This window comes from Aquarana catesbeiana, linkage group LG03 (assembly GCF_042186555.1).
Source record: "Aquarana catesbeiana isolate 2022-GZ linkage group LG03, ASM4218655v1, whole genome shotgun sequence".
In the NCBI taxonomy this organism is placed as follows: Eukaryota; Metazoa; Chordata; class Amphibia; order Anura; family Ranidae; genus Aquarana; species Aquarana catesbeiana.
In genome coordinates, this window is record NC_133326.1 from 149,011,623 (window position 1) to 149,035,950 (window position 24,328).

The 24,328-nt window shown below is 43.1% G+C and overlaps 1 protein-coding gene across 2 annotated transcripts in view; it reads right to left on the reverse strand.

The window, feature by feature from the left end:
* The window catches only part of PLXNA4 (plexin A4), a 1,066,226-nt gene that overhangs the window by 137,140 nt on the left and 904,758 nt on the right, over nt 1-24,328 (reverse strand). For both annotated transcript variants that reach the window (XM_073619416.1, XM_073619417.1), the window contains one exon: nt 20,000-20,093. In XM_073619416.1, the coding sequence (XP_073475517.1) occupies nt 20,000-20,093 (94 nt within the window). The remainder of the gene's footprint in view (nt 1-19,999; nt 20,094-24,328) is intronic.

Here is a 24,328-nt window from a genome sequence, read left to right on the forward strand (position 1 = left end):
GGAACAAATACTAGAGTGTAATTAACCTTTTCTTCTTTGCAGTAGTGATGAGGATAATTAATTTTGCATGGAAATATTGAAGCTGGAAAAGGCTATAATATAAATCAAAGGAATTATATGTCCTTACAGCATGACTCAAAGTCTAAAATGCTTCTAACTTGAAGATCTTGTTGCATTAACACGTTCGATAGAGCACTGGAAAAGTCTGTACTATCATGTTACTATGATGAACAGTAGCTGCATAGAGCAGATCTGTTTGTGTGAAATTAAACTTTGCAGTGGGAAACTATTACTTTTGCTATAATTTCTGTGTGGTTTTCCACGTTCCTCTAGCATAGATGATAATTTAGGCTGCCAAGAGTACTATTTCCTGTTTTTTTTTTTTTTTTTTACTGGAACTCTAGAGACCCCATTTTTCATAAGCAATAATGTTGGTGTCTTGAAAGTCTTGGATGGTGCTGCATTCTGTTATTTCACAGCACAAATTTCTGTGACCAATTAAAAATAATGCATTCACCTTTCCCTATAAAAAGGAACAATCTTTTCTCTGCACATCTATTTAAAAAATACATAAATGGGGTAAAAAAATGCTATAGATTCTGGTGACCATTATAAGAGAGCTACTGCAAAATACATGATATTGGGTTCACTGCTAACCTTTTTAACCGTGAGTTACAGCACTACCTGATATTTGCAATTTAAAAAGAAGCTCATTCTTATACCCCGTACACACGGTCAGATTTTCCAATGGAAAATGTTCGATGGGAGTTTGTTGTCGGAAATTTCGACCGTGTGTAGGCTCCATCGGACATTTTCCATCGGAATTTCCGTCACACAAAATTTGAGATCTGGATCTCAAATTTTCTGACAACAAAATCCGTTGTCGTAAATTCCAATCATGTGTACACAATTCCATCACACAAAGTGCCACGCATTCTCAGAATCGAGCAGAAGAGCAACACTGGCTATTGAACTTAATTTTTCTCGGCCTGTCGTACGTGGTGTACGTCACCACGTTCTTGACGTTTGGAATTTCCGACAAGATTTGTGTGACCGTGTGAATGCAAGACAAGTTTGAGCCAACATCCGTCGGGAAAAAACATGGATTTTGTTGTTGGAATGTGCGATCATGTGTACATGGCATAAGAGTGTCTTTAGAGCAGTGGCGGCAGGTGCTCACTATTTTGGGGGGGCGGCACAAGCTAACACCAATATTCATTCATTCACTATTATTTTTGAAGCCTATTAGAGCCTCTGGCTCTAAACACATGCTTAAAAAAGACCCATTGGAATCCATGCGCCCGGCACCCTGCATGTAGATTAGGTGGCCGGACGCATGGATGGGGGGGCACTGCTTTAGAGGCATAATCAGTAAACCTTTACTCCAGGTGAATTTTGAAACACATGCACCAGGAAGATAGATACACCCGCAGTGAATGTTTGGTGAATATCACGTTTACTGCTTTATGAATATATCCACTGGGATTAATTCCCAAAGGCAGAAAGGCTGCTCGCTTTGCAAGGGAAGTTGCTTGCAAGAGAATTTTCCACTGAGCTTAGTGAATGTTGTGAAATTTCACTTTGCAAAAAATACCTAATCACGTGCAAGAAAAAAAAACAGCATTTTTGCTTGCACATGATGGAATTCAGAAGAGCTTCACTTCATTCACTAAGCTAAGGGGCAGACTTCCTTGCAAACTGCAACTTCCCTTGCAAAGTAAACAGTCTGTTTGCCTTTAGTAAATCAACCTCTGTGTGTCTATTGCAAGGGCTTTACTAGGGGAAGGAACTCTACTGTGTGTAATGGTTTATCCAATAAATACAAAAACAAGATGTTTTTAAAGAATCACTACTTTACTTGTTACAGGTAAACACATTTTGTAAAACTGAATAATTTGTGTATCTGCAATGTAAAATTTTAGTGCCAGGAATGTGAATTTTACCACGTGGCTAAATACTTAGCTTTATGAATTAAACAAATTCTAGCCTAAGGTTACTCTGAGGCCTGAATTAGGTGCTAGGAAAAGGTTAAATATTAAAGCAAACCTGTGGTCAGAGTTTGGACATTTGAATACTAACATATTTTTAACAAGCAGGTAATTAGCTGGAAAACAAGCCCTTGCTGACCTCTATTCAATGCAATTTATTCTCAAAGTAACAAAGCCATATTGCTCAGCAGTTTGGTTCCTCCTTCTCCCCCACCCTAGAGAACCAGCTGTATGATTAGCAGGCTAGAAGGGTTCTAAGTCACTGCTACAAGGGGGAGCAGAGGCAGATCAACTGAGCTAGTGAGAAAATGACTTGGATGATTCTAGCACTTCTACTTTGGAATTTGAGGATTAATTGTTTTACAGTTCCAGTAGTTACAGAAGTCAGAAGTCAGTGAGGAATTTCAGTGTGGACTTTTTTTAAAGCATGTTAATAATATGCAAATAAATAAATATCCTGAGCACATGTTTGCCTGTTCTCTGGGCACTCTCGCCCCCCCATTTTATGCATTAAGATAAAAAACCTCCTGAGTGCAGCAGCCCCCAGCCCCTCTAATACTTACCTGAGCCCCATCTCGATCCAACAATGTTGCATGAGAGCCTCGGCTGTCTGGGACTCTCCCTCCTGAGACCGAGCAATGGGTGCCACTGGCTTCCGCTGCTATCAATCAAAGTCAGTGAGCCAATGAGGAGAGAGAGGGGCTCCATGTCTGAATGGACACAAAGAGCAGCGGTTCGGCTCGGGTGCTCCCATGGCAAGCTGTTTGCTGTGGGGGTACTCACAGGAGGGAGGGGCCAGGAGCAGGCTCTGGGCATAACATGTTTGTTATTTTTAAAAAACAAGACTTTAATATCAGTTTAACTAATCATCACGTTTAGAAAAAATGTAAAAACTAAAAATACCTAAATTTAAAACTCATTATTATATTGTATTTGAATGCCTCAAAACATCTAGTTTAATCATACAACGTGAATGCAAGAGAACAGTGCACAAAAAATGTATAATCCAGAAAAAGTGTCCAAAGAAAAAAATGAGCTAGATCACTCTTTTAGCCCTTCAGTGACATAACACCCACTGCTGCCCTCTTCAGGTCAAACAAATATAGCTTCTTAAAAGAATATTAGACCTATTCAGGTCAAAAATCGCCTTAGTGAGCTTCACCTCTCACTCTAGGTGTGGGCTACCTCTCCGTCATCCAGTCGCCTTTACGATGACAATATTGGGAAGCACTACACAGACTTATCCTCAGCAGTAAGAAATGTACGTCAGGCAAGGCAAAGGAAATAGCGGTGACGTCTATACGCCCGTGGAGGGTGTAGGACGAATTATGTCTTTTCCGATGCTTGTTTTTATCTTTACTGGTAAAAGTCGATTTTAAATAAACCTCCATTGATTTTACTGGATGTTGCGCAATGAGCTTTCTTCTCTCGTTGTTATGCTGATTCATCTGGTCTGATACTGCTGAGGATAAATCTGTGCGGTGCTTCCCAATATTGTCATCATAAGGGTGGCTGGATAACAGAGATACTGGCAGCACTCCCAGTAGAAGCGCCAGAGAGGGACACGTGAGATAAATACTGTATGTATTCAGTTTGCATATTGACTGAATTTCACATTGCACCAGGAGTTCTCCTTTAAGAGGGTGAACATTTTACAAGAGTGTGCAAGTTCAATTAAAATGTTTCTTTTTGCAGTGATATACTGTGAAAAATGATAAACTGAGAAATAGGCTCTATTTTAAAGTTGCAGACCAGCATTCAAATGAAATGTCTCGCTTAGGTTTAACAGTTTCCCTTTACATTTTTCCCAAGTAATCTGTCAATCTCAAAAATAAAAAAAGTCAGTCACAATGCAATAGCTTGGAGAATAGTGAGATGCCAAAGGCTAGACATGAGATGTCAAGTAATGTGGTGTTCGTGCCATTTGGGGGATCATTCTGAGGTTCACAAATATCATATACACAATGGTAGAGGAAGAAGTAGCAAATATATCTCAATATGTCTTCTTGCTTTGTTCTGGGATAATACATTCAATCATGGGCTTCTATTTATAGAGCAGATGCTACATGTAACCTGAATGTAATAGGGTTATCATTCCTGGATCACTAAGGTATTACAAGGAGCAATGTCCCCCCTCGTAGCCTGTAACTGCATTACAATGCACATACACTTTCCAGGCAGGCCTTACAGCTGTAAATCCACAGTAAAGTCTATTATGTTTATATAATATATAGTGTCAAGTACATTTCATCATTTCATTATACTTTGCACAGATTACTTCTAGAACTGGTATCTGATGTATCTAAATATGAATGTCTAGGTAGACATAAAGTCATGCATGCAATCAGAATATATGTCTTCAGGGCATAATATGAATTTTCTTCCAGTTGTAAATGTATGAAATGTTTTCCCTACATTACTCTATTATTCCCGTGTTTGTAGTTCACAATGAGATTGGAAAGCGTGGTGCACTTTATTGTTACTTTAAAATATACACTGTAGAACATACAGTTCTATGGCTGATGAAGAGTTTGCAGCTGTAAATTCAAGTGGGTATTAGAACAAGAACCATGAACACATTAAATCAGTATTCATAGAAAATGTCTGCTCAAATCCTTCTCTTAAATATGTATTCACCTGTATATAAACATTCACAAACAACATCAAGGATGATGGCTGACCACGATGCTGAAATCAATCCAAGACAAATCACCCTGACCATAAATCGTTTGGTTCAATGTCAATAGAGTGATAAGCGAGATGTGACATACAAAGCATTGCAATAGCATGTATTACTGTGTCTGTAATTCTGTGCACTGGGCTGGGTGAAAAATGTTATATCTCTGCCCAGGCTAAAACAAATAGTAAAAAGCTAAAGCTGGCCAGGCAGGGACTGCTCAGATTTTTATCAATGTATGGGCACTGTGGTTGAAGAGAAGTTGATCTACCGATCAGCTTTATTCCAACCACTCTGTTGGAAACTTTCTGCTTGATTAGCACTGCGGCTATAGCCTGCGGCGCTGATCAGTATATTCTGATGGCAAGGAAGTCTGCCCACTGTCAGAATGCAAAGTCACAGCGGGGATAATCCCCCATCCACATTGAGTGTATGGATGGGGAATTAGGTCAGTTCAACCCGCTGATTGAACGGTAAAAACAGACTCATCTATGAGCAGCTTAAGTCACCTTTCCCATACAGATATTACAGATATATTCACTTATTACTTTTAACTCTTAGTTTTAGCTATTCATTTTTCAAGAGCCTAAGGCTTGAATGCCCAGTGCAAATGGATTTGTTTTCAGCAATATATATTAAGCCAACATGATTAGTACTTTAACCACTTCAATACTGGGCACTTCCCCCCTTCCTGCCAAAGCCAATTTTCAGCTTTCAGTGTTGTCGCTGTTCAAATGTACCCAAACAAAATTTTTATCATTTTCTTCCCACAAATAGAGCTTTTTTTGGTGGTATTTGATCACCTTTGTGGTTTTTATTTTTTGCTAAACAAATAAAAGAAGACAGAAAATTTTGAAAAAAAAAAAGGTTTTCTTCGTTTCTCTTATAAAATTTTGTAAAGAAGTATGTTTTTTCCTTCACTGATGGGCACTGATGAGGCTGCACTGCCGGGCACTGATAAAGTGGCACTGATGAGCATGGATGAGGTGGCACCAATGAGGTGGCACTGATGGGCACTGATGATGGGCACTGATAGGCAACACTGATTGGCACTGATAGACGGCACTGATGGTCACTGATAGGTGGCACTGATATGCAGCACGGATGGGCACTCATAGGCGGCACAGATGGGCACTCATAGGCAGCACAGATGGGCACTGAAAGGCTGCACTAATAGGTACTTATGGGTGGCACTGATGTGCAATGATAGGCGGTACTGATGGGCATTGATCAGTGGGCACTGATGGGCATGGATGGGCACTGATAGGTGGCACCAATGGACACTGATGAGTGGCACTGATTGACACTGATAGATGGCACTGATTGGCATCACTGATTAGGAGGCACTAGCAGATATTGCTGGTGGGCACTGATTGGCATCATGTGTGGGCACACGTTGCCACCCATGGCCAGCAGGGATGCCATACCTGGTGGTCATCAGTGGCTATCCCTGATGGTCCTGGTGGCATCCCTAGTGGTCCTGGGTGGGCATCTGAGGGGGGGGCTGTGCTGATAAACAATCAGTGCTGCCCCCCTGTCACAGGAGCAGCTGATCGGCTCTCCTCTACACGCGTCTCTTATCCTGACCACGTCATATGACGTCCAGTCAGGATATCACAACCACATTGCCGATGTCATTTTGCTATATGGCATGCGGCAAGTGGTTAAGAAGGGAACAATGATACTTAATAAAAATGCATATTTATTATCTAGAGCAAATGATTGTAATACTTTAGGCATACAAACACAGCATAGGCTATATACACTGAGCAAAATTATAAACGCAACACTTTTGTGTTTGCCCCTATTTATCATGAGCTGAACTTAAAGATCTCCAACTTTTTCTATGTACACAAAAGGCCTATTTCTCTCAAATAGTGTTAGTGAGCACTTCTCCTTTGCCGAGATAATCCATCCACCTCACAGGTGTGGCATATCAAGATGCTGATTAGACAGCATAGTTATTGCACAGGTGTGCCTTAAGCTGGCCACAATAAAAGGCCACTCTAAAATGTGTAGTTTTACTGTATTGTGGGCGGTCCGCTGAGTTTGCAAACCAGTCAGTATCTGGTGTGACCACCATTTGCCTCATGCAGTGCAGCAAATCTCCGTCATATAGAGTTGATCAGGTTGTTGATTTTGGCCTGTGGAATGTTGGTCCATTCCTCTTCAATGGCTGTGTGGAAAAGTTGCTGGATATTGGCATGAACTGGAACACGCTGTCGTATACGCCGATCCAGAGCATCCCAAACATGCTCAGTGGGTGACATATCCGGTGAGTATGCTGGCCATGCAAGAACTGGGATGTTTTCAGCTTCCAGGAATTGTGTACAGATCCTTGCAACATGGGGCCATGCATTATCATGCTGCAACATGAGGTGATGATCGTAAGTGAGTGGCACAAGAATGGGCCTCAGGATCTCATCACAGTATCTCTGTGCATTCAAAATGCCACCAATAAAATGCACCTGTGTTCATTGTCCATGGCATACGCCTGCCCATACCATAACCCCACCGCCACCATGGGCCACTCAATCCACAATGTTGACATTAGCAAACCGCTCACCCACTCAACGCCATACGTGCTGTGTGCCATCTGCCCTGTACAGTGAAAACTGGGATTCATCCATAAAGAAAACACCTCTCCAAAGTGCCAGATGGATGGCATCAAATGTGAGCATTTGCCCACTCAAATCGGTTATGACGACGAACAGCAGTCAGGTCAAGACCCCGATGAGGACGGCGAGCATGCAGATGAGTTTCCCTGAGATGGTTTTGACAGTTTGTGCAGAAATTCTTGGGTTATGCAAACTTTTTTTTTGCAGCAGCTGTCCGGGTGGCTGGTCTCAGACGATCTTGGAGGTGAAGATGCTGGATGTGGAGGTCTTGGGCTGGTGTGGTTATGCGTTGTATATGGTTGTGTGGCCGGTTGAATGTACTGGCAAATTCTCTGAAATAGGAAATGGCTTATGGTAGAGAAACGAACATTCAATTCAAGGGCAACAGCTCTGGTGGACATTCCTGCAGTCAGCATGCCAATTGCACGCTCCCTTAAAAACTTGCGACATCTGTGGCATTGTGCTTTGTGATAAAACTGCACATTTTAGAGTGGCCTTTTATTATGGCCAGCCTAAGGCAAACCTGTGCAATAACCATGCTGTCTAATCAGCATCTTAATATGCCACACCTATGAGGTGGATGGATTATCTCGGCAAAGGAGAAGTGCTCACTAACACAGGATTAGACAGATTTGTGAACAATATTTGAGAGAAATAGGCCTTTTGTGCACATAGAGAAAGTCATAGATCTTTAACCACTTCAGCCCCAGAAGGATTTACTCCCTTCCTGACCAAGCCCTCCTTTGCGGTACGGCACTGCGTCACTTTAACTGACAATTGCACAGTCATGTGACATTGTACCCAAACAAAATTGACGTCCTTTTTTTCCCACAAATAGAGCTTTCTTTTGGGGGTATTTGATCACCTCTGTGGTTTTTATTTTTTGCGCTATAAACGAAAAAAGAGTGACAATTTTGAAAAAAAAGCAATATTTTTTACTTTTTGCTATTAAAAAATATCCCCAAAAAATATATAATAAAAACAAATTTCTTCCACAGTTTAAGCCAATATGTATTCTTCTACATATTTTTTGGTAAAAAAATCGCGATAAGCGTTGTGACAGACCTAGCCGGGAAAGAGACTTTTGGAGGGGACTGTATGCTAGCCTCTTGCCGATCGGGGGCCCTTGCATTTGGGGGAACAATGCTCTTTGTGAGCTGTATGCCTGGGGACTCTTGAGGTGGTATTACTGTGGATTCGGGTCCTGGTCCCCCAGGACACACAGACTCTGGGGACCCTGGATTTGCCATATTGGAATAGTGGCTGATTCATAATGCTGGGGCAGATACTGTTAGGAGATGCTGATGTAAATTCCAACACCTGTCTGTCTATTGTCTGCTAAAATGTGTATTGTAAATAAGTCTACTATGGAATCTAAGAGTCATTAGATCCCCATTGTTATTTGTGTTAATTAACTCTGCTATTGTGTGAAGAAGAGTCTATGTTGATTGTAAAAATGTTGATTGGATTTTGTGAACTACAAGACGGCCAGTCTGGCCTAACGGTCATGTCTGAGTCATCTAGTCTGTCTAAAGGGATTAGTTAATTAGCTCATGTTAAATAGGTTACAGCTGTATTGTTAGAGTAATATGAGCAGGAGGTCTGCACCTACACTTTGAGTGTAAAAAAGCCTGTATTTTGTCAATAAAGATAGATTCGTGGTTGAACTTACATACAGCCTGCCTGGTGTTTGTTCTGAGATATCACAACTGGGTTAGAACAGCACATAGCTGAAGTTCTAATCCCGGAGCATTGGATGACCGAACCATCAGACGTTGCAATCTGATTCAATAGCTGCAGAGGAGTGTCGGGAGAGTGGAACTGAGCGAGCAAGGGGCTTGTTACATTGGTTGGCAGCAGTGGGATTTGCTCTCCGGTTACTGGGACACTCCAAACCAGCCTGCAGGAGAGCCACGCTGAAAGACTTACTTGAGAGCCGTGGAGGGAATGGTGGGATCGTGCTTCCTTGCCGTGAACACATCCAAACCATCACCTGGATCCAAGGTAGCAGGATAGCAGGAGAGGAGAAATACCAGCCACCATGGATGAGGAATTCAGAAGGAGGTTGCGAGAGGAGATACAGCACAGAGGACCAGTATCAGAGCAGGTCCTGCTAGGATGGTTTGATTCTGTCCGCTGTGAGCTCTGGAAGGAAGCGCTAGCCCGTGAGCAGCGACACCAGGGAAAAGTTCTCCCCTCCGTCCATGTGAGGTACTGGTCACAGTATGAAGTGCGAATGCTGTTTTTGGGGGAGCAGCCAAACCAGGAGTGGACAATCGAGGTAAGCAGGCTGATCCGGGCAGAAATGCGGTTGGACGAGAGCTACAGAGCCCTCCAGTGGTTTGTAGCCCAAGTGTGCCCATGGACAGCAGATGACAGCCCCACAGAAGGCTTTGACTATGATGGCCTGGGATTGTTATACTGGAGGCTGTCCAGGGACCCTGACTTTGGAAGTGATCGGGAGTGGCGTTTGAAGGAAATAATGGAGCACAGAGAGCGGAGACTGAATGTCTCAGAAGTGCACTGGGCACTGGAGGATTTGGAGTTTCTGGCCGTTCAGGAATGGGAGTTGGAGATCACCTACAAACAGCTGTTAGACTCTGCTCATCAGCAGGGTGGTGCTCCCTTTGCCTGGGACTATCAGGAAATACCAGTTGACAACTCTGAAATCCTGGCTGAAGAGTTGACAATGTGGCAGAGTAACGGTGTGCTTTGCCAACCTGCACCCGCAGCTATGGAGGCGGAGGTCTTATGGCGGATGCAGCAAGTGCTGGCTGACCTTGATGAACCTGTTTCTGCATTGGATGATCTTGGATGGAGGAATGTGCCTGTCCAGCAGAATGCCAGAGAATTGGCAGTGGAAAATCTGAAGATTGCCGTCCCCAAACCTGAAGTGCTGACAACAGGGCAGAGCTCTGCTAACCTCTGCCCAGCACTGATAGCATCTTCTGGGTTCCACGGAGAGGAGATGGTGAACCTTTATCCCCAGACACCAGTAGCAGAGACAGGGGATTTGATAGACTTTTCTGCTGAGGAAGAACAACCTGGTGAGCCTCCAGCAGAAGAGGAGCTGTTATTAGGGCCAAACTTCACTATGCTCTTCCCAGCACCAACAGAAGTATCTGTGAAGTCACAAGGAACTTCCCCAGCTGAAGCGCTGGCAACTGGACAGAGGGTCCAAGATCTCTGCCCTACACCTGCAGCGGTTCCGGAGGCTCAGGGTGAGAAGGAGGTGGTCATGTCCCAGCAGCAGATCAGGATACAGGGGGAGAAGGAAGAGGAGGTGTTTGTCATCCCTCCCCAACAGTTAGCCGGAGCAGATGGTGTGGGGTTTGCAGCAGAAGAGCTGGCAACAGGGCCGAATACTGCTGGACTCTGCCCTCAACTAACAGAGGATGGATGTCCTGTGAAGGTGGATGGGACTTCAGTCTCCACCTGTATACCCCAGGGATGCTGGGCAGTCGGCCCAGATCCACAACAGCATGACGGAGTGAGCCCAGACACCCTGTCTTCTCTCCAGTGGCAGAAAGGACTCCAGGGAGAAGGGCCAGTCCAGGCCTCTCCCCAGTGGCAGATATGTTCTCTGAGAGAGGCAGATGTTGGCTGGGTGAGTAATACTTTGTTTGGAACAATTTGTTTGGGGTACTGTGTGGGTACAGGCATTAGAGGACTGGAACTACTGACTAACTTTGGAGTCAACCCGTCTGGGGTCTACTCCTGTGTTAGTCTCCTGCCGAAAGGGGAGAAATGTGACAGACCTAGCCGGGAAAGAGACTTTTGGAGGGGACTGTATGCTAGCCTCTTGCCGATCGATTGGGGGCCCTTGCATTTGGGGGAACGGTGCTCTTTGTGAGCTGTATGTCTGGGGACTCTTGAGGTGGTATTACTGTGGATTCGGGTCCTGGTCCCCCAGGACACACAGACTCTGGGGACCCTGGATTTGCCATATTGGAATAGTGGCTGATTCATAATGCTGGGACAGATACTGTTAGGAGATGCTGATGTAAATTCCAACACCTGTCTGTCTATTGTCTGCTAAAATGTGTATTGTAAATAAGTCTACTATGGGATCTAAGAGTCATTAGATCCCCATTGTTATTTGTGTTAATTAACTCTGCTATTGTGTAAAGAAGAGTCTATGTTGATTGTTATAACGTTGATTGGATTTTCTGAACTACAAGACGGCTGTCTAAAGGGATTAGTTAATTAGCTCATGTTAATTAGGTTAATTAGGTTAATTAGGTTACAGCTGTATTGTTAGAGTAATATGAGCACCTCCTCTTTTATTGTATAAATAAGACTATTCCTGTCAATAAATATAGATTCCTGGTTGAACTTACATACAGCCTGCCTGGTGTTTGTTCTGAGCTATCACAACTGGGTTAGAACGGCACATAGCTGAAGTTCTAATCCCTGAGCATTGGATGACCGAACCATCAGACGTTGCAATCTGATTCAATAGCTGCAGAGGAGTGTCGGGAGAGTGGAACCGAGCGAGTAAGGGGCTCGTTACAAGCGTATATTGATTGGTTTGCGCAAAAGTTATAGCATCTACAAAATAGGGGATAGATTTATGGTATTTTTATTAATCTTTTTTTATTAGTAATGGCAGGGATTTGCGATTTTTATCATTGCGGTGGACAGATCGCACACCTTTGACATAATTTTGGGATCATTGGCATTTATACAGAGATCAGTGCTATAAAAATGCACTGATTACTGTGTAAATGTCACTGGCAGGGAAGGGGTTAAACACTAGGGGGTGATCAAGGGATTAACTGTGTTCCCTCAGCATGTTCTAACTGTAGGGGGGATGGGCTCACTAGAACATGACAGAGATCACTGCTCCTGATCACTGGGAGCAGTAGATCCCTGTCATGTTGCTAGGCAGAACAGAGAAATGCCTTGTTTACACTTGTTTAAATAGGCATCTCTCCGTTTTTCCTCTCCATGCCTCGATCACAGGCCACCAGTGGACATCCGCGGTACCCGGGGGCACACTCCCGTGGCACGCGGCGGGGGTGTGCCTGCTAGCCGCAGTTGACGCAGCGACGTACAGGTACATTTTTTTGCACCCATGCCACTTTGCTGACGTATATCGGCGTGAGCCAGTCAGCAAGTGGTTAAGGTCAGCTCATGATAAATAGGGGCAAACACAAAAGTGTTGCATTTATGGTTGTGCTCAGTGTATTTAGCAGAAAATAATAAAGATATATTTTACATATCCAAAAGGGAGGTTTATGTATACATTTCCATTAGAAACTGGACACCTAGAAATTGTTGATTATTTAGGCAGGCCATAAATGATGCAACTTTCTTTCCTGCAATCCCTCAATCCCTTCCACTGAGCTATTGTGTTATCCTGGTGTGGAAAGGGGGGGGAGTCGTCGAGAACACAGTGATTATTGCTAGTGGCTATAGCTGCTGGCAATAATCACATGTAGAAATCGATAATATAAATGTACCCAAGTCAATTGATGAATCCACTTAGGTACAATCAGCCTGCCCATAGATGGTTTGAATCATCTAACTATCTATAGGCTTAAGTGAGGCTATAGAGTGGAAATAAAACAGCTCCATAAAATACACATGGATTAAAAGCAATGGTAAGAAATGTCTCAACGCAAGAAACCAACTACATACTCCTGTCCAGATGGTACAGGACCCCAGCCCTGCTCCATAAGTTGGAGATGTCGACAGGAGGTAGGCATGCTCTTGCATGTATGGTGGGAATGCCCGCTATTATAACCCTTTTGGACTGCATTACACTCAACTTCCCTCCAGGTTACCACAGACGTTCTAGAGTATTCACCAGCACAACTCCTGCTACACTACACCTCACTCCCTTCCTAAGAGTTACTACAAATCACTAGCAATGCATACGATAAACGCGGCCAAGGTATGCATACCAGTACACTGGAACTCGCAATGTGTGCCTTCCATGAAGGAATGGTTCATGCGCATCAACAAAATAACAGAAATGAAGGAATTGATACACATAGCTAATGAAACCCCAGACAAAGATAACTTCTCATGGGCCTATTGGCTCCACTTTCGCACTACAGACACATAATGAACGATGGAAAATCACAGACCTCTGCCACAAATACTAACACCTCTTGAAACACATCTTCTGCAAAAAGGGATACCACCTTTTATATCACCTACCAGATCAAAAGGCACATACTCTAACTCTCAAAACATCTTGACAATTGGACAGATTGTAACCATTGCCAATCACCTCCATGGCGTAGGTTACATCGCAGATAATGATATATAGACTGATGGGTGAATCTTTGGGAGACCCCACCATCTTCTTCCTTGCCCCGGGCAAGTTCTTCCCCCTTACTCGAGACAGATTATCCACTATTATTCTACTCTCTCTCCAGTGCACGATTATACTAATGTGGGTTGTATCTCTTCTTTACTTTATTTATTTTTATTTTTATTTTCTTCTTCTTTCTTCTCTTCACCCTTGCTCTCACCCCTTCCCTGACGCCCCCCCCCCCCCATTCTGCTAGGAGGGTTTTCCAAAACCAGGGTCTCCGTATTACTAGAAGGATAACATTGGCCATAGTGGATTAATGATTTCAACCGCACTATTGCAAAAGACCCCTCCGTGGCTAACAATGTGCTTACCATCATTCCTGGCAGGAGAAACTGCCAAACCTACATACCTCTTATACCCCCCTTTTCTGACCCTTAACTCTTCCTATACTCAAGATGCTCTACAAGCTTATAAACTGTTAATGATTGTGTTTGGGATACATTGACATGTACTTCCTAAGTTATAGTCTCTCATGTTGCAGTCTTGCCTCAAACCTCAGGCTTCAACGATATGTACTAGTAAATATGAAAAACAATTGTACTGTTCATTGTTATAAGTTACATCCGAAAGGGCTGAAAGCCCATTACTTATCTGTCATAAGAAATTTTTGTTCATGAGATGTTTGTAATGTTCATTCTGTATGAGCTGTTTACCCATTTACCAAACTAAATAAAATATGTTTGGAGAAAAAAAAAAAAAGCAATGGTAACAAAATTTCCCAGCAACATATTTGTGCATAAAATGTTAATCAGATGAAAGTGGTACTCCTGGATTGGTTTCTACTGTACAACCATAATGTTTATGATTGACAGCTTATGCCGCGTACACACGGTCGGACTTTCCGGCATACTTGGTCCGGCGGACCAGAGTGTGCCGGACAATCCGCCCGTGTGTGGGCGGCGGCGGACTTTTCCGGCGGACTTCTTCCCAAAAGCCCGCCGGACCTAGATTTTAAACATGTTTGAAATCTTTCCGTCGGACTCAGTTTCGGGCGGAAAGTCCGCTCGTGTGTGTGCTGGTCCGACGGAAAGCCCGCTCGTGTGTAGGCTGGTCCGACAGACCAAATACGACACGAGGGGATGGTATTGCATCTCGCGCTCGCTGCAATAGGAAAAACAAATCTTCCTATTGCGGCGAGCGCGGGGCATACCAGGCCCTTAGGTCTGGTATGGATTATAAAGGGGAACCCCGCTACGCCGAAAAAACGGCGTGGGGTCCCCCTAAAATCCATACCAGACCCCGATCCGAGCACGCAGCCTGGCCGGTCAGGAAAGGGGGTGGGGACGAGCGAGCGCCCCCCCCCTCCTGAACCGTACCAGGCCGCATGCCCTCAACATGGGGGGTGGGTGCTTTGGGGGAGGGGGGCGCCCTGCGCCCCCCCCCCCAAAGCACCTTGTCCCCATGTTGATGAGGACAAGGGCCTCTTCCCGACAACCCTGGCCGTTGGTTGTCGGGGTCTGCGGGCGGGGGCTTATCGGAATCTGGGAGCCCCCTTTAATAAGGGGGCCCCCAGATCCCGGCCCCCCACCCTATGTAAATGAGTATGGGGTACATGGTACCCCTACCCATTTACCTAGGAAAAAAGTGTAAGTAATAAAACACACTACACAGGTTTTTAAAATATTTTATTAAACAGCTCCGGGGGGGGATCTTCCTCCGGCTTCGGGGGTCTTCTTCCGGCTTCGGGGGTCCCTCCGCTTCATCTTCTCCCGGCGTCCGGTTGGTTCTTCTCCGCTCTCCGGCCTCTTCTCCCGGTGTCGCAGGTCTTCGGCCGGCCCCTCCGCTCTCTTCATGTAGCTCTATTGCGAGCGGAGGTCCGGACTTCTTGGCTTCTTGGCTTCTTGGCTTCTCTTCTCTTCTCTTCCCCCAGATGTTGACACGACGCTCTCTCCGGCTGGACTGGTCTCTGAGGGCTGCGTTGTGACTTATATAGGCGGAGACCCCGCCCCCATATGATGTCACAGTCCTTGGGCATGCTGGGACTGTGACGTTTTAGGGGGCGTGGTCGACCACGCCCCCTAAAACGTCACAGTCCCAGCATGCCCAAGGACTGTGACATCATATGGGGGCGGGGTCTCCGCCTATATAAGTCACAACGCAGCCCTCAGAGACCAGTCCAGCCGGAGAGAGCGTCGTGTCAACATCTGGGGGAAGAGAAGAGAAGAGAAGCCAAGAAGCCAAGAAGCCAAGAAGTCCGGACCTCCGCTCGCAATAGAGCTACATGAAGAGAGCGGAGGGGCCGGCCGAAGACCTGCGACACCGGGAGAAGAGGCCGGAGAGCGGAGAAGAACCAACCGGACGCCGGGAGAAGATGAAGCGGAGGGACCCCCGAAGCCGGAAGAAGACCCCCGAAGCCGGAGGAAGATCCCCCCCCGGAGCTGTTTAATAAAATATTTTAAAAACCTGTGTAGTGTGTTTTATTACTTACACTTTTTTCCTAGGTAAATGGGTAGGGGTACCATGTACCCCATACTCATTTACATAGGGTGGGGGGCCGGGATCTGGGGGCCCCCTTATTAAAGGGGGCTCCCAGATTCCGATAAGCCCCCGCCCGCAGACCCCGACAACCAACGGCCAGGGTTGTCGGGAAGAGGCCCTTGTCCTCATCAACATGGGGACAAGGTGCTTTGGGGGGGGGGGGCGCAGGGCGCCCCCCTCCCCCAAAGCACCCACCCCCCATGTTGAGGGCATGCGGCCTGGTACGGTTCAGGAGGGGGGGGGCGCTCGCTCGTCCCCACCCCCTTTCCTGACCGGCCAGGCTGCGTGCTCGGATCGGGGTCTGGTATGGATTTTAGGGGGACCCCACGCCGTTTTTTCGGCGTAGCGGGGTTCCCCTTTATAATCCATACCAGACCTAAGGGCCTGGTATGCCCCGCGACGGGGCTAGCAAGGTGTCAATCTCGCCGATAAAAGCGGCAAGATTGACATCCTTTTCTAGTCCCGTCGCACCTGAGTCACGTTCAAAATGAACGGACTTGTCCGTGTGTGGGCAAGTCCGTTCATTCTGAAAGTCCGCCGGAACTCCGGCGAAAGTCCGTCGGAAAGACGGGCGGACTTAGCCCGCCGGAAAATCCCGGCGTGTGTGGGCAAGTCCGTTCGTTTTAAAGTCCGGCGCACCTGGCGGACAAAGTCCGTCGGAAAGTGTGCCGGACCAAGTAGGATAGAAAGTCCGCTCGTGTGTACGCGGCATTAGTTCAGAGACTGGGAAATCCAATGTGTTTCAAATTCTATTTCATTTATCTTCTTCAGGAATAATGAACCACTTGCACACGCTCAAATAACATCTTTTTTGTATAAAACCAGTCCTTTCATGGCATAGAGGCCGATCATTCAGAGGGATAAGGCTGGGGCACACAGAGACCACTCAGGCTCACACAGGAAGATTTCCATTTCTTCCTGGTCCAAGGATTTGCACAGGACATTTTGATCTGATTAACATTTTATGCACAAATATGCTACTGTGAAATTTTGTCACTATTGGTTTTCATCAATGTGTATTTTATAGAGATGTAAAGTTTATCTTTTATATATTGAAACGTGGGTTTTTCTTAAAGTCCCATTAGAGGAAAAATTACTATAGTTATTTGTGTAACATCTAAGATTTGCTAATATTCTGCAATGGCCACCTCAAGTTGAGATAGCAAGATATGCTTTTTATGTTAATATGTGCTTTGGATAACATTTTTACCTTAAAGCACCTATATACATTTTTTTCTACTTTTTGAATTTGTGAAGCCTACAGTGTATAATACAAATACATTTATGAAAATGTTTTGGTAATACACTTCTATTAGTGCATAGTTCATCTACAGCTGACAATGTGGCCAGTCTGTAAAAAATGTCAGCTTCCAAAAATCCTTCTTCTAGTGTCTCCCCACTTCACTGAGAGCCGTTATCATAAGACCATTTAATACCATGCAGACCATGTAGTCATGTGAAAAATTCTATATGTGCTCTTCACTATGACTAGCTTCTTTCTTGGGAAAATGAAACATACTCAAAGAATTGAAATGAATGAGTTGTGACCATGGGAGCAAAGGGCAGACAGAGGCTTTATCTAATATAGTATATCTGCCCTTATATCATAATTCTCCTATTGATTTTCTGTTGGTATGAAAATAATAAGAACTAAGCAAGCAGCTGGTCCCAAGTCCATCTCAACAGAGATACCACATATTGTACTCTGGTTCAATAGAGATATAATACTGTGTACAGAGACATTGTTCACACTGACCTACACTGATATATTGATTTTAATACCTAAATTAAAACAAATAGTGCTGTGCCTTGTTTACTGCAGGATTATTTTGCTATAATAAATTGCATGTTTATTATTCTAATTGTATTGTTTTACTAAACCACAATGAGCTCAATGCCATATATGCTTTCTCTGTTTTTTAAATGTTATATGATATAATTAGATGCTTTAATATCTTAAAGTGATACTAAAGTCTTGTTTTTTTTAATTTTTTTCATTAAAAATAACAAACATATTATACTTACCTGCTCTGTGAAATGGTTTTGCACAGAGCAGCCTGGATCCTCCTCTTCTCGGGTCCCTCTTCCCTGCTCCTGGCTCCTCCCTCCTGTTGGGGCATCCGAGCCGAGCTGCAGCTCCCTGGGTCCATTCAGACATGGAGCCGCGGCCCAGCCCTGCCCCCTTTCTCTCCTTATTGGCTCACTGATTTACGGCAGCGGACACCAATGGCACCAGGGTGCTGTCTCAGCCAATGAGGAAGGGAGTCCCAGACAGTGGGACTCTCGTGCAACATCACTGGATCAAGATGGGGCTCAGGTAAGTATTAAGGGGGCTGAGGGGACTGCTAAACACGGAAGGCTTTTTATCCTAGTGCATAGAATGCATTAAGATAAAAAAACCTTCTGCCTTTACAAACACTCTAAATTACTTTTAAGATGACTTTTTCTTTACAAGTACACAACATATGTAGAATGTCTTTCCTGCATCTATTATTTAGATACAGCAGAGACAGCTCTGTCCATACAGGCGTACAATCTAAAGAGATACAGGAAAGAAGGAAAGTAAGGCAATAAGTACGCTACATATGACAGTGAGTGTCTTGTCAGATGGTGGAAGAGAAATCAGGCCTGGATTAGATAATTAGCTCTGGTTATTTCCTAAATGGTATACCTGGGGTATAACTACTGAATTCAGACTGTAATTTAATTTGATAAGAACCCTATAAATATTCGGCTCTTGAGTTGACTTTACTGTGGATTAAAAAGAAAAAGAAAGAAAGAGAGCAAATGTTCAGTCAAATTACATAATCAGGAACATAGACAGGGGGTATTAATCCTGACATTTTGGAAATAAATCTTGACATCTGCCATGAACCTAAAATCTGAAATCTCAGGATTAAACCACCCATCCAAGGGTGGCAATGATTTAATATCAAGATATACCCATGTCATATACTTACTCATAGTCCACTACCAGCATGATACGAAGCTTAAACTGATAAATATACAGCAATACATAAAAATCACTCCATCTTCTCAAAGAAAAATGTATCTCTAAAAAGCAGCAGTTTTGTCTTACGGGTTATATCCTTATTTTGTAATCACTGAAAAGACTGATCACTAACCATTACAAGGAAAAAAAGCTGAAAGAAAGGACAAGCATTGCTTTTATAAATTAAATGTTCTTTATAAAATGCTCCAGCAACTGACTTTTCTAAATTTTCAGCAATTAAAAGGACAAAGGGCATCCAAACTTTGAGCAAATTAATTCACGTATATACTGGGGCCAAGTATATAGCTGTAGAACCCTTTTTGTAAGTGATGGTAGGAAATCATATTTTTAGTGTTAGCTATATTTACCTTATGGTGTGAAACACTTGACATAATTTTATTGTCTGTACATAAAACACTTGTGCTAGCGATGTAGAAAACTTTTTTGAAATGTTGGCAATTCACTTATTTCTAAAAATGTTTTAAAGTGATATTCTGTATAGTAAAATATATATAGTTTTAACTCCACACACTTTAATATGAAAAGGATTTAGCATTAGGCAGATTTGGATTTAAGTACACATTATCTGTGATTTTCTTTGGGCACAAAGTACTGTTAGGGAGTGAATTTGGTCCCCTTTTGATGACTGTGGCATTAGCAGAGAGCATCTGCTCCTTATCACTAAACTACCTTACAACCTCTGTCCCTAGCTACTTAAAAAGTAAATACACATGTGCTCTTTTCATGTCAGGGTAATCAATGGCAATGCATTTTCCATTTCATGGTGGTACTTTGAAGATAATGCTCACTTAGAGAATTAAATACAGCCAGTCCTACTCTGCATAGCTACTGTAAATGACAGAAAAGGGTACCAGATGATCAGGTAAAATGATAAATATTACAATGACAAGAACTTACATTAATGTGCTCTTTTCCATTAAGCTTGGCTCTTATTCGAGGGTTTCTAATAATATCCAGGTTCGTTCCCCACACTGATATTGGAGTATTCCCGCTGTAAAAGAAGTGTTAAGAAGAATCTTCAGTGTAATAATATCATCCAAGGTTCATTTTAAAGCTCATCTTAAAGCACCACCTGTCGTTAACCCTAAACCTCCCTCTACCCAATATCTTTGAGACATCCTAAGTCATTTCCTACAGAAGTAGGCTGTCTGCTTTTCTAATTAGCCGTGTTCCTTCAAACTGCATATGTAGGTGGACTCTGTGTATGTGGATATTACTGTGGGTGTGTGTAGGTGGTGACAGGGGAACAAATAACTCCCCTGTCCCTGTGAGGATACACACACTGCCAATATAGCTGTAAAAACAGCAGTCCATGTTAATATACCAAAATTATGACAGTACTTGAATTAACAGCAGTATGAACATTTTCCAGTGGGGTGTGACTTCCTTTCCCCCACCTCTGTGCTGTAGAATGTAGTGGAGTTGGGGCCACACAGCTCAGGCTACACAGCTTCCTTCTCTCCCCTGACTCTGTGCTGTCTGCTTGCATATGCGTCCCTCCACATTCAGAACTGCTGTCACCTGAAGGAATGAAGAAGAGAGCAGGGCTACACAGTTCCCTAGAGCTAGCACTAGGCTCCTCTGCTGCTACTTATGCCAGATTATTGTGGTTTATGTTGCTATAGTAGGAGATTACCTTGTACATCTGCCCTTATTTTATATTAAAACTGTTTTCTCTAAGTTGTGATAAGAGTCTGTCTGGAGGGCTTGTCAATAGTGAAAGCTTCAGTGTCCTGCTTGCAGAAACACAGGAATGCAGCTGGCACGCCTGGCTTGCAGACAGTGTGCTCATTGGTCAGATAAACAGGAGAAAAGCCAGGTACCATGCTCTATCCAAGCTCCCATTTCCAATACCGTGCTCACTTTCCACTGTCATTTTGACAGCTAATTGCTGCAGGACACTGATTTTCCAAGAGTAGTTGGGAGGAACAGTATAGTGGGCAGTACTGGATGGAGAGAGGTTGTTTGCCCCTCTGAATGAATCAGCTAAGCCAATGCTGATGCTAGGCCTGCCTGAAGAAACCAAATTAGATATACAGAGGCTTTATTACTCATGTAGTATAGATACAGTGTGTACCCTGAAAAGGTTTAATTGCCTTTCAGCCATGAAAACCTGCAAACCAACAATCCCAAACAGAGAGGGGACCAAGAAAAGATGGGGCTCATTAAAAGGCAACACCAAATATATATGAAAGTGATATCAAAAAATATTTATTGTGGTACAAAAATATATTACATGTGGATAAAAGAGTATAGACCGGTGGCTATACTGCCTTGGTGAATCTTTTTACCCAGGGCAGTATAGCCACCGGTCTATACTCTTTTATCCACATGTAATATATTTTTGTACCACAATAAATATTTTTTGATATCACTTTCATATATATTTGGTGTTGCCTTTTAATGAGCCCCATCTTTTCTTGGTCCCCTCTATGTTTGGGATTGTTGGTTTGCAGGTTTTCATGGCTGAAAGGCAATTAAACCTTTTGGGACAATTGTAGGCCTGCCTGAAGGCAGCAGCAGAAAGACTGAGAGGGGACCAGTCCTCCAGGGTATATAAAGCTGCTTGGAGAGTCAGGTTCCCTATACAGGAAGTTAGTTCCATTAAGCATGCCAAGGCTGCATTAAACCCAGAATTTAAACCTACAGGAAAAAGCTGCATAAAAAAAAAAAAACATTGGATGATTTTTGCTACAGGAGATAAGTATTAAATTATATATTTTTTTACCAGGCTCAAATTCAGCTTTAACATGCGATGCATGGCATTTAATAGGAAAGCAGAGTATTACAAGTCCATCGTATATTTAGAAAAAGAAAAATGTCTCAGATCACAGGGACTCAATGCATCTATACACAAGCTTCTGGTCTTGATATTAATAGACTGGCAGCAGGAGTTTCATCTATTAAACTATGTTATTTTCTTAGCAGGGTATATATCATGTATAGAGGGGACTGCAAAGAAATCTTTCATGCTCGTATTTAGAAATTGTAAGTGGCAAGAAGACATGACTAAGATACAAAAGCTGTTCTTTTCCTAATACTTTATTTTTGGTGATATACTGCAGTGAGCATATTGGTTTTATTATGTGCATGTGCAAACTAAAATCATGTACATGTAACCAATATCCAGGAAGATAAAACATTTGAAATCCAACTGGGTAATTTAACAATCAGAATAATGTAAGGGCACAGTGTACTGGGTTTTACCCAATTAGCAAATTTCTCTATGCAAGGGAACAGGACAGGGGACCTAGCACTTTCTTATTTTAACTGTTACATTGGTAAATTTCTCTGTGATAACAAATATTATAGGTGTTTTCTGCTACTTGTTCATTATTTAATTCTACCTAAATAGAATGCAAAACATATCCCACTAAATCCAAGATTCACTAAGCCAAAATAACTATGTTGGCATAATTGTAAAAAAAAAAAATAATCAGTTTTATAAATTCAAAACATGTTTAGAAATACCTCTTCAAATGTACAGACTGTACTTGCTTTGAAGACTTCATTTTGTGCAACGAAATGTGATTTCTCTCACATGTTAGATCAATCAAGTGTGTTTCTGCTGCTTAATTACATTTAGTAAAGAAATAGGTAAACTAGCCAAGAGCCCAGGGCTGTTTACTTAAATGAGAGCATGCATATTTAGTATTTAATTGTACTATTTTTGCTTGGACATGTTCTCCTCGTGAGTATGAAACAAAAGGTTTAACTTGTTGGGTGTTCAAATACTAGCATGTCAGTTTTGGAAAAACTGGCTTGTAATAATTGCAACTGTAATGGAGATCCTAAAATAAATATTTAATGACCCTTGAACCCTAAATCCTATAGTATGGGATATAAAAAAGCTGGTTTGTGAGTTGAGCTATGGAATGTTCTGTTTTTGTCTTTCATATAAAAAAGCTAACAGTATAGATCAATGCTGCACATGTCAAGGTGTCAATGAAAGCCCTGTCAAACCATATCAGTAATGTAAAGAGGCAGCTGGTATGCATACAAGAAGTAATCATAAATGACTATATATTTGCTATTGTGACTAATATTATATTTAGTGTCAAGGCCTCATGCACACTGGGACTTTGTGTGATTAAGTGCTTGTGCTAGGTAGAGACCCAACCCCGCTGCTGGCAACCTGTAAAAATCTCTGAGAAGCTGAAAGCTGTCATGGATGGATGAGGTTAGATGGTGCACTGAGGGGTGCTTACATTTAGGGCAGGAATGAAAGCCTAGAAAGCTAGCAGTCTGCGTTCGGGGTACTTATTTCTGGGTGCATGCTGCCCTAAATGTAAGTATTGTTCCATGCACTGTCCAGTGACAGCAGCTGTCAGCCTCTCATAGACTTTTATAGACTGCCGGCAGTGGGGCTGTACCTTTCACCCTCACCTAAATGCCTGAGCCTCATACACCTGGGCTAAATGTACAGTGTGCGTGAAGTCTAAATGTTTTTAAGTTAGTTTCCATGCAAGAATAGTTTATTCACTTAAACCCAATAAAAGATCATTATTAGGCTGACATATCTCTCGTAACTATTTCTTTTTTTAATAGCTCTACATATCAAACTGAACAAATAACCTATTCACTGGAAAACGCCATCACGTGATGAACTATGTATGTTCCTGTACATTCGGGTGCATATATATATATATATATATATATATATATATATATATACAAATAATCAAATACCAGGCTTATTTAATAAAGTCAATAGCAATGCAAAAAAATGCTAAATAGAATTTGCATCGCCTAGGCGAAATACTGAAAAATAAAATCAGGTTCTTGTACTTATATAAACCCACTTGAGTAAATACAGAATATTACATTAAGCCCTTTGCTGTGATGCTTTCCTGCAACTGTATTAGTTTAAGGCAAGTTTAAGATGCAATGTAATTGATTCACTTATGGCCCTTTCACACTGGGGCGGTTTGCAGGCGCTATTGCGCTAATAATAGTGCCTGCAAACCGACCTGAAACAGCCGCTGCTGTCTCTCCAGTGTGAAAGCCCCGAGGGCTTTCACACTGGAGCGATGTGCTGGCAGGATGGCAAAAAAAGTCCTGCTAGCAGCATCTTCAGAGTGATGAAGGAGTGGAGTATACACCGCTCCTTTACCGCTCCTGCCCATTGAAATCAATGGGACAGCGCGGCTACACCGCCGGCAAAACGCCTCTGCAGAGGCACTTTGCGGTGGTTTTTAACCCTTTCTCGGCCACTAGCAGGGGGTA